This window comes from Mandrillus leucophaeus, unplaced genomic scaffold (genome assembly GCF_000951045.1).
Source record: "Mandrillus leucophaeus isolate KB7577 unplaced genomic scaffold, Mleu.le_1.0 Scaffold10, whole genome shotgun sequence".
Lineage (NCBI taxonomy): Eukaryota > Metazoa > Chordata > Mammalia > Primates > Cercopithecidae > Mandrillus > Mandrillus leucophaeus.
Window position 1 is genome coordinate 5,154,838 of NW_012098098.1, and position 11,245 is coordinate 5,166,082.

The 11,245-nt window shown below is 58.2% G+C and overlaps 1 protein-coding gene across 2 annotated transcripts in view; it reads right to left on the bottom strand.

Moving 5' to 3' along the window:
• Window positions 1–11,245, bottom strand: part of SLC7A5 (solute carrier family 7 (amino acid transporter light chain, L system), member 5) — a 58,041-nt gene that overhangs the window by 29,483 nt on the left and 17,313 nt on the right. For both annotated transcript variants that reach the window (XM_011971778.1, XM_011971784.1), the window contains one exon: window positions 3,748–3,873. In XM_011971778.1, the coding sequence (XP_011827168.1) occupies window positions 3,748–3,873 (126 nt within the window). The remainder of the gene's footprint in view (window positions 1–3,747; window positions 3,874–11,245) is intronic.

Consider the following 11,245-nt stretch of genomic DNA (forward strand, 5'->3'; position numbering starts at 1 on the left):
GGACCAGGGCCCAGCGGGTCACATCCAGGGGTCTCAGCCACCGGGACCAAGGCCCAGCAGGTCACATACAGGGGTCTCAGCCACCGGGACCCAGGGCCCAGCAGCCCAGCAAGGCCACTCGGTAGGGGTCTGAGCCCAACGCAGGGGAAGCATTTTCCTCTCCTGGGGCGCAGGACAGCAAGAGGCGCGCCGCCCTGGCTGGCTGTGGCTTTCTTTCCTCTTTGTGGACACAGTGAAAGGGCAAATCTTGCTCCAGGGAATAATGACCTCCAATAGTACAACGTGGGAGGAGAAGGAAAAGAAAGTTTTTACGGAACCTTTTTTTAATCTGCCCAACTATCCAACGTGTAACTGCTAGAGGAGAGGTTAGTCTGTTCTGCCGCCGACTGCTGCAGCCTGAGCAAAAGTACAAAGCGTCCCATTGTGTCCTCCAAGAGGGACATGGTGCTGCCGTTGGGCTCGGACAGCAGACAGCAGAGCCTGTGCACTCGCTCCCACCCTCCACCCTGCAGGCGAGGACCCAGCCACCCTTCTCCTTAGGGAACAGCCTGAGCGTGGGCCTCATGGGATGGTGGGTCAGATCTGAAACCTAACTTGAGTACTGTCTCCCCTTTCAAAAAGGCTGGGACTAACTGCAGAACCTCGTGTGACACCTAAGCCTGCGTGTCCTCACGCCCCAGCCTAGGGGCAGCCGTGGCTCCCCCAAGACGCAGAGGTGAGGGCTCCTGACCAGATTTGGCCCCTGTCACTCACCCAGCTGCCCCTCCCAGCCCACATCTCAGGGAGGCCCAACCCCTCAGAAGGGCTTTTCTGGTCTGCACCAGGGCCCTGCCTGTGCCCCACTGCGACTCTCCCATTCACCATTCACGTGCCTATGGCTCTCACGTCCCCCCACGAGCTCTGGATGCAAGGCCATGTCTTCGTTGGGACCTGGCATAGATGCAGCACATGGGACAGAAGACAGTTCTGCAGATGGCCAACTGGGAAGGGGTGATCACGAAGTTCCCTGACAAGGAGGAAACAGGCAAGAGGCTGTACGGTCAGCCAAGGGCCTCCGGGACCCTAGGGCCAGTGCCTTTCCACAGGACAGAGCCCACCTGGGGGCCAAGAGCAGCAAGGAGGAGCCTTTTCAGCTCTGATGGAGCAGGGCACCCAGGATGCGGGACAGGCAGGGACAGGTGCGTGGGCCAGGCCTGCTCTGCCAGATTTTCGCTGCATTCTCACCGACCAATCATTGCAAAATTGGGGCCGGAGTCTCTGCCTTGAAGTATCTGGGGGCTCTGCTGCCAGGTACCAGAGAGGGGAGGGGCAGCTGCCCAAGGGCTTTGTGACCTTGGGGTTATAAAGCTCGACAACTGGGACAAAGGAATCAACACAATGTATCTTCTAAAAGCAAGGCATTCATCTGGTAACAAAATAAATATCTTGAAGCCAAACAGGAGACAGGAATTCTGCAGACGCTGCACTGTGTCAATTATGTATTCAAGTTGAACAAAAAGCTCTTTGCTCTCCCTACTGACATGTGTTTTTACAAAAATCACGTTCCCCTCCTAAATCTTTCCTGGCTACCTGATGAGCGCAGCCAAGCAAAGGCCTTCACGAGCAAAGCACCCTTCCATGCACACCTCCTGGGAGGCACAGGACCCTTCCATGCACACCCTCTGGGAAGCACAGGGCCGATTTGTCTCCTGCCTGTAACATGTTACTCAGGCCCAACCACCTCCCTGGGCAACTTCTGAGTGCCCAGGAGCCATGGAATGAGCTAGTCTTGTTTTGAGTAAGGTGCTGGAACCTGAGGTCCCAGGAAGGTTCAGAATTGGGACTTCCCGCCAGCCCTGTCCTGCCAGCTCTTGGGTGGCTCTGGTACCCCCGGTGACTCTGAGAATCCCTGGTCAGACACATGCATGGGGGATGGGCTCAAGTTCCTGAAGGATTGACCTGGGCCACCTTCCAGAGCCACCTGAGAATCGGGTGGGACTTCCCCTCGATGAACGCCTGCTGCAGGCTTTGTACAGATTGATGTGTTTGATAAAGACAGTCTGGCCCCAGCACCTGGAGCTCGCCTCCCTGTCGTGAGGTCAGTATATCCCGGCACCGCATCCCCCTGCAGCCCCAGGTTACCTGCTTGGTGCAGAGACCCCTCCCCAGCTGCAGCTGGCCTTTGTCCCTAAGGCGAAGTGCCGTGTGTGGCCAGCAGGGGGCGCCGGGAGCAAGGCGGAGGCCCGGCTAAACCTGCATGCTGGGTGCTGGGTGCTGCTGGGCACCCGTTCAGTTCACAGCCCACCAGTGGCAGAGTGCACACAAGAGAGCAGCCCAGCCCTGAGGCAAGGCCCCACGCAGGAGGCAGCGTCCTCATGTCTGCTTGTTTTGGCCTGGCCGTGCATGGGCTGCAGGGCAGCTCACAGCTTGCTGGGTGGGGGCCTCCCTGCCTCCAGGAGCAAGGTCCCTGTCCTGTCCTGTCCTCTGCAGCCCTGGGGTCCTACCTGCCTCTCCCACAGCCACATGGGACCAGGCAGCCTCTCTGCAGCCATCAGCGACTCCAAGTCACCAGAGCGTGCATCCGCCAGGCACCCAGCGACAGCTCCACAGCTCCAGGGCTGGAGACATCTCTAACTGAGGCTCTGGGAGAGAGGAGAATGAGGCCAGCTCCTAACTGCTCTGCTCCTAGGCCAGCTCCAACATGGATGGAGACAAACTCAGAAGAACTGCCGACAGAGGCACCCATGCTGGACTCAAGCAACAGGGCCCTCCACTTCAACTGTAACCGACCACGGGTGGGATCCAGCGCCCAGGACAGTGTGTCTCAGGGTCTGTGACCACACAAATGGGAACTGCTTGTGAAACCCCAGCCCAACCTCACTGCGGAATGGCAGTGTGGAAAGGGTGGAGGCTCTGCAGGCAGACACAAGACACAGATCTATGGGGCGTGTGTTCAAGGGTCCAGAGACACCCAGCAAAAAATACCAATGGTGTCAGTCCATGTCAACAGAGAACGCAGGTGCAGGGGGCGGGGGCTGTTTCATACTCATTCTCTTTATTCCTCCCAGCAGCCCCAAGAGAAAGCAGCTGGGAAAAAGGCCGAGAGTCAGTGATTTGCCCAAGATCACACAGCACAAGAACAAAGCCTGGGCCAGCCAGTCTTAAAACCTGTGGGCCAGACTGCTCTCACTTGCTCCCGAATGCTGACAGTGGACCGAATGCTAACATCTGAGTGATGGGGTTACAAGGTTTGTTTTCCATACTTATCTGATCTTCTTTAAAAAGCAGACAGAAACACGGAGACAATCCCACGCCTGCCCACGGAATGATGAATAAATCACAGCATGACCAGGAGCATGGCCCCATCGGGGGAGGGTGGGGAGCGACGGCACATGGGACTCTGAGAGACCCAGGGTGAGATGGCGCGAGGGTGGTCAGCTTGGCAGGCACAGCCCCTGCCGGGCCTGGAATGTCCCACATCCCCCCAGGCGAGGTTACAACACATCAGCTGGGCACTCAAGCCTCACAGACATCACAGCGCAAAAAAAGCATAACTGCCAGAGCCCCTCCCAGTGGTGGCCACGCTGTCCCATGGACAGGGGAGCACTCCTGTGTCCCCTCGGGGTAGGATTTCACTTGCTGGGTGATTTTCCCAGAGGGAAATCTCCACATTGTACAGTACTTCAGAGCTGCGGACTGGGACCTCATGCCCTGTGAAGGACACACAGCCTTGAGGGGCTGCCGGTGGGACCTGGGGGATGTACTCACCCTTCCCGATCTGGACAAAGCCCAGCAGGATGATCAGGGCCAGGGCCAGGAGCTTGGCAGCGGCAAAGGCATCCTGGACCCGGGTCGCAGCCTTCACGCTGTAGCAGTTCACGGCCGTGAGCAGCACTGTGGAGACAAGAGGGTGGCAGTGAGTTTCACGGGCAGATGCCAGCTCTGGGGGAGGTCAGGATGTGATGACCCCAACCCCACCCCAGGGCCAGGACTGGGTCCACCAGAAAAACAAGCTCCTTAAACAGCTCCAGTCCCGTGCCAGACCCTAGGGCAGGTTCTGACTTTCTGGGACCTGTTTTGATAAACCAGGTGCCCCTCAAGGGTTGTAAGGGACCTTTCCTCATCCCTGCCCCCCGCCAACACCAGGCCACAGAGTCCCACCTATAGTCAGGGCCTTGAGTGGGGTTGCTGCCTCCAGAGACCCAGGTGAGCAAGGTGACCCTGCCGCTTGGAAGGTGCCCATTACACTTCTTTGCACCTACTTAGCACCCTGACCTGCCTGTGAGACCCGCACAGCCCGGCTGCCAGACTCCATGAGGGCGGGACCCCTTCCTCAGAGAGGATCTTCTGTGGATTCCAGCAGAAGCGGGTTGTCCCGCTATCCTGGAACTACCTGGCGAGTCACCTGGGGACGGCGGGGCACTGGCGCAGCCTGGGAGGGGCCACAGGGGCCTGTGGTGAGCAGAGCTGACCCTGCTGCCCTGTTGCTTTGGGGGCATACGATGAAATCCAAAATAGCACCATGTGCTTCAGAAGCCTGAGTGACTCCACACAGATGGCCGGGACCCCTGCCTGCCCCAGAAGGAGCTGAGACGTGCGGTCAGGCACGCTCAGACAGGTCTCCAGACACCAGCAAGTCCTCCTGGGCCCTATAAGGCACCCAGCTCTGAGCCTGTGTGTGTGTGTGTGTGTGTGTGTGTGTGTGTGTGTGTGTGTCGGGGGATTCTGTTGCAATATGTGGGCAGGCTGAGCTGCTATTCAGGGATCTGTGAGCTGGTGGGGAAACAGCCACCCCCACAACTTAAAACGAAGTAAAAGCCTATTAACCCCGAGGCACTGACTCCCCGACACCCTCACTGCCTGCTGCACCACCCTTCACCCCTCCGTGCCCACAAGGCGATTCGTAGCTGTTAGGAGCTTGAAATCTGCCAGTGGGAACTTCTACACCCCAGAAGTGGGCAAAGGCCCGGCACAGGCGACCCGCACAGCGCGGCTCTCGCAGCCCTCCCCGCACCGCACTGCTCAGACTGTGGGAAGGTGAGGGCCTCGGAAAGGCCACAGGCTCTTCTCTTTCCCCCTGGGACAGCAGGGTTTGGTCAGTGGGTCCAGGCAAGTGGGTCTAGGCAGTTCCTTCTCTGCCGCACAGGGTGAGGGGGCAGGTCCTGACCTGACAGTCCCATTTCCTTATGGTGTGTGTGTGTGTGGGAGTCTCCATAAAAGAAACTGGGCCTCGGGGACCTTGCAGACAAGCCAGGGATTTCCGGATTTGCAAGAGGCCAGCTGATTGCATCACTCGCTCATTCATGCCGGGAGGGAGGCGGGAGTAGGTGTGGCCAAGCTGCACTCAGGCCTTTCCCCAAAAGGGACACGCGGCACGCTGCCACCACTGAACTCCAGATGCCAGACAGGCGCTGCGGACACTGAGCACGGCCCCCGCGGCTATCATGTCTGCTAGGGGGTTGGGGGGTTCAGGAAAGGCAGCGATTTGCCCAGAAGTGCCCAACCAGCCATCAGGGCTGTCACCGTGGGTGGGGCAGAGGCCAGGGCCCCCCTGCCAGCCTGACCCTGTCTGCCCAGATCCAACCCAGCTGCTCCCCAACCAAAAACAGTCCTGAGGGGCCGGCGGGTGCCACTGGATCATCTCCTGACATTAAAAATAACCACAGGGCAGACAGGCGGGCCTGCGTTTTGGAAGTCAGGTGGGGAGCAAAATGGCCACAGAACAAAGGGGACCTTATCATATTTATTCCTTTTATAACAACATAAATTTTAATGTTCACTGATTCTGGGTGATGAGTAAACAAAGGCTTCATTATTCTCCACAGTGTTCTTTTTTAAAGTTTTAAGATGAAATAAAATCTTAAATACATGAATTAATGTGGGTTTAGCACCTTTTGACCTTAAGGAGGCGAGGTACTCATGGGAGAAGTCTGGGGTTTGAACCTCAGCCCCTGCTGGCACCTGCCCTCTCCCCAGCCTGTGTTCACACCACGGAGGGGCTGCTGGCTGCCCCAGCAGCATACAGCAGGGAGACCGGCAGGGCTGTGCCCCGAGTCAGAGTGAGGAGGCTGAGCACACAGGGCCGGCCACCCCCAGATAAATGTGGCCACGCCGGCCTGTGGGGACAGCTGGGCCAAGAGATAAAGGCCGTCCCGGGGATCCTGGGAGATCAAGCCTCGTGGCGTGGCTTGGCTTGGCTTGGCTTGGCTTGATTGACAGGTAGCCGGGCAGGCTGAGCTGGGGACCCCTCCCAGTCTGGGGTGCCCTCTTCCTCGTCCTCACCTGGCTGGCTGGCAGGAGCTCCCAAAGAGCCGGGGTCCCTTGGGGGCAGTGCATTGGAAGGACCCCTGCCCTCCTCCTCCCTTCACCTGCGCCCCCACCACCCCCCAGGGCCATCTGAGTCACAGAAACATCCTCATCTTCAGGTGGGCCTTGACAGCAAGGCCCACAGCCCGGTGAAGGAAGGACAGCCCCAGCCACACCCAGAGCCAGCGCCAGGGCCTCGGCCAGGACACCTGTCACAGTAAGGCCCAAGCCGTGGTCCTGGTCCTGACTCAAAAGCCACTTCAGATGCCCTAAGGCTCATGCAGGAGGGACTGGGGATGCAGCCAGCCCACTTCTCCTCAGGACTCTGGTGTGGGCACCAAGACCTCCCACTGCTCTCGCCACCTGCCCTGCTCAGAGCTGGGGCGTCCTGGGGAGCTTGCCACCACCCGGCATGAGGTGGGGGACACCCCCACTCCTGTGCCTCCCCATCTCTGGGGTGGGGCCCACAGTGATACTGACCTCACAGACCGTGCAAGAAGGTGCCTGAACAGGGAGGTCCCACAGATGGGACAGGTGCCTACCGCAGGCTGATCCCCCAACCCCGCTCCCTCACACACCCCCACAACTTGTAAACCAAGAGGCTGCCTTCTCCTGGCCCCTGGCCTCTCCTCTCTCCCCTTGGGGAGGTGATTCTCTGAGGTGCCTGCCTCCCCTGCCTGATGCCCGTGAACGCTCACCTCTGCGGCAGCCGACCCTGCTCACCTCCCCTGATGCTGGCAGCTTGGTCTTCTGGCCCCAACTCTGTCCAGTTCCTGATCAAATCCCGCCACAGACACAGGGACGATCCCCCAGGGTCCAGTGTTGGAGGAGAGGGTAGGGGAAGGGCCAGTAACAGGCACGTTCAATGTGAAGAGCAGGTGGGACCTGTGGGCCCGGGCTGGGTGGGGACCCTGCAGGCCCCATGAACCCTCCCCACAGAGACTAATGCCTGATTCTTTCAAGTAACAAACATGGACCAGGTACAGAGGTACAGGAGCGTGCATGGATAAGGCTCAGGACCAGCCACAGTGAAAATTATCTGTTGGCCCCAGAGGCCACTCCCTGGGCCGCCGGTCCTCACCTGCCCCCGAGCTGGACAGAGTAGTGAGTCCTGCAGGACTCAGCACCTTGGCCGGTCTGTAAGTGGGGGCACCCAATGAACATGATCCTCCGGGACCCCTTCAAGTCCAAGCACAGCCACTGTGAGTGCCCCAGGCGGGCATACGGCAGTCCCTTCTGTCTTTTTCAGGCCCAACAGAAACAGGTGCTACTGCCAGGCCCCCAGGGACTGCCTCCAGGAGTCTTTTAAAGAGAGGGTGCGTTCTGAGCACGGTTTCAGAGCCTGTTGGTTTCAGAGTCTGTTCATACAAAGGGCCAGCACTGGGGCTGGGGCAGAGATGGTCTAAGGCCTGCTTTATAGGCAAATGAGGACTGTATACCCAGAACTGTCTGCTGGAGACAGCACAGAGGAAGTGGCTGGCAGCTTCACCAGTTGCAGGAAGCCCATGCAGCCTGGTCCCCCAGGGTGCACCTAGCACAGCTGTTTGCCCTGGGCTGGAGAGCGGCAGCTGACCACTGCAACGACAGCTGGGCCGACACCAGGCACAGGTACCAGCCCAGCCCAGTCCCGCCTAGCGCAGCCTGCAGCCCCTAGCCGAGCCAGCACCTGGTAACCCTGACAACCAGGCTTGGAGCCTGGGCCCCACTCTGCAGCAAGCTGGGGTTCCTGCGACAGCTTCTTTGTCAGAATCTACTCGGTACATACAGGGCCCACCCACATACTTAGTGGGTGCCCAATAAACACGGGGCTTAGTAAAACCAGTACCTTCCTGCCTGGCCCCTTCAAGTCTAAACATCCTCTGCTCTGAGTGCAAACCTCCACCTTCTCCATTGATAGACAGCCCCCACCATCTCCCACGTCATCCCCTGGGGAGGCTTGTAAAAGCAGTGCGGGGGGTGGGGGGTGGAGGGGTGGAAACCCAGAGCTTCTGATCAGGCAGGTGGGGGGAAAGGGAGAGGACACATCTGCACAGAACAAGGTCCCAGGGAGGCCGGCGGAGCGCCCCCAGCACAGGCAGGTGCTTTCCTGATGGACACGTCACCTCTACTGGGCTCCAGAAAACGAGTGTGTCTGACCCGGTGACCCCTGTCCTCACCCAAGGCCAACCTCACCTCAAAATGGGCTGGAATGCTGAGCCTGCCCATGTCGGCTCCAGATCCACCCGCCTCCCCGCCATCGTTGGCCACGGAGAGGTCAAAGTGGTCTGGAGACCCCAAGGAAAATGATGCAGCTCCAGGGCAGGGAAGCAAAGGCAGCGTTTCCATTTTTTTTTTTTTTTGAGACAAAGTCTCGCTCCTGTCGCCCAGGCTGGAGTGCAATGGTGCAATCTTGGCTCACAGCAACCTCCACCTCCTGAGTTCAAGCCATTCTCTCACCTGTTCAACCAGCCTCTGCCTCCGGGATCAAGTGATTCTCCTGCCTCGGCAGCTGGGATTACAGACACCTGCCACCACACCTGGCTAATTTTTGCATTTTTAGTAGGGACAAGGGTTCACCATGTTGGCTGGGCTGGTCTCGAACTCCTGACCTCCAGTGATGCGCCCACCTTGGCCTCCCAAAGTGTTGGAATTTCAGGCGTGAGCCTGGCCGGGATGGTCTTCTTAAAATGGCTCCAATTTTGATGCCCAGTCTCCGCAGAGCACAAGGCCCTGCTGTGGGCCAGGCCGGACATGTAGATGTCCCCGGGCGAGCAGAGAGACGGTCCCAAGGCCCTGGCCACACCTGTCTGCTCAGTGTTGAATCAGATTTCTGTGGAAACAAATTACTAACAGGCTGGTGTCACATTTTCAAATTCTGTCACCAGCCCTTGAACACATGTCTTTGTACTTTTTTCCATTTTTAACCGGGGCTGAGTTACGCCCAGCCACACTGTTCTGTCTGGCACAGGGGCGGAGGTGTCAGCTGCTGTCCGGAATGGAGCTGACACATTCATTTTAAACAGGCCAGGAAGATGCAGATTTGGCAAGTTCTGAAATTTGCCTACACCCCAAGTCCCAGGGTAAGCAGGAGAACCTGAAAAGGGCAACTTCCCATTTGGTCAGGTTCTCCAGACGCAAGCATCCTGGTGGACATGGGTTTCCCAAGGGTCCTGACTCGAGACCACCAGGACCAACAGGAAGGGCCACCCCTCCCTCTGAAACTCTGAAACCAGGCCACCCCGTGCTGAAATGCTGTGTGAATTCGGGCAAGTTCCTATGCAGGGACTGAGCCTCCCTTTCCTGTTTCCAACAGACTGTAACACTGCCTCCTGCTGCGTGGGCGAAATGCCTCGCGGTCATGTCTTATGGCGCCCCGTGAAAGCATCACCATTAATCTGACCAGTCACCGCAGTGTGAGTATCTCCAGGGCACAGATGAAGCTGTGGGCACCAGTGATAAGGAGTTGCCACTGCTGGCTAAGTGCGGAGCCTCACACATCTGTGGCCCACTCCAAACCCTCCACAGCTCCAACAGTTATGCTAACAAGAAAAAGGAGTGAAAACCCGCTCCAGTCACAGTATTGTGGAGGTGGAAGGATACCTGTGGCAGCCAATCCAACACCCCCATTTTATGGCTGGGGTAAACCGAGTTCAGAGAGGTTGTCCCACTTGCTGAAAGTCACACAGCAGTTCCTGGGTAGCAAAGTGAGGCCATCCAGGTCTCCTCAATCTCACCCTCGTGTTCCAGCCACTTGACTGGGCTTCTCAATGCCGGCTGTCAAAGAGAAGCACCAAACCCACGAGGGCTCCTGGCCAGCATCCAGGCCAGTCCAACCCAACAGCAAGCGGAAGCAAATACTACACAATGAACTCGTTGAACAGACTCTGCGCTCAGGCTTAACCAGTGCACAGCCTGTACACCCGACAGGCGGATGCAGCTGTTCCAAATGGAGGCCAGGGCCTCTCCCCAATCCCAGTGGGCTCTGCAGGTGCAGTGATGGAAGAATCCCTGGTGATGGGGAGCCCTCAGCTCTAAGCAGGGCCTGAAGCCATCTCAGGGCCTGCACCAGCCCAGACGCTGCTACACAAGTGCTCCACGGCTCCTGCCCTGCCCTCCTCACCTGTCCCCTCACCTGTCAGGGATGTTTGATTCCTGGCTGGCCCCTCCCCTACCTGACCCCTGCCAAAGACCCAAGCCACCCCAGGCTCCCAGCTCTGAAGCAAACGCCCAGAGAAGTTAAGCACCTGGCTCCGGGTCACACAGCTTGAGGGACTCAGAGCTCCAGGGACAGAGCCTGGGCCCTGCTCAGGCCTTCTGCAGAGGCCCTCGGCTCTTCCAGTTGACTCAGCTCACAGGGCTCCTCCATGGTACCAGGTGAAGACATGGCTCCAAAAAACCTCAGGCTCTGAAGCCACACATGTGAGCCGTGGGCAGAATCCTGCATTGGCTGCCGGCAGCTCGAGAGCACAGGGACAAAGCTGGACGGGCCCCGGGGTCACCGTGGCCTTGGTTTTGTACCAGCTGCAGTTTGATCACGTACACCAAAAACAAAATTCTCAGCCCCCTAATTGACTGAATGGACCCCTCCTCTTGGCCAAAGGGATTCCAAAGTTAACCTGTAAAACAAGTTCAGCTCATGAGGGGAAGAGGGATCACATATGCCTCGTTATACCCCTTGCCTCTGGAATTCAGGTACAGCTGACCAGCACTAACATTCAAACACAGATCTTGGCCTGGCTCAGTGGCTCATTCCTGTAATCCCAGCACTTTGGGAGGCTGAGGTGGGCAGATCACCAGGTCAGGAGTTGGAGACCAGCCTGACCAACGTGGAGAAACCCCATCTCTACTAAAAATACAAAAAGGAGCTGGTCGTGGCAGTGGCAGACACCTGTAATCCCAGCTACTTGGGAGGCTGAGGCAGGAGAATCGCTTAAACCCGGTTGCAGTGAGCCGAGATCATGCCACTGCACTCCAGCCAGGG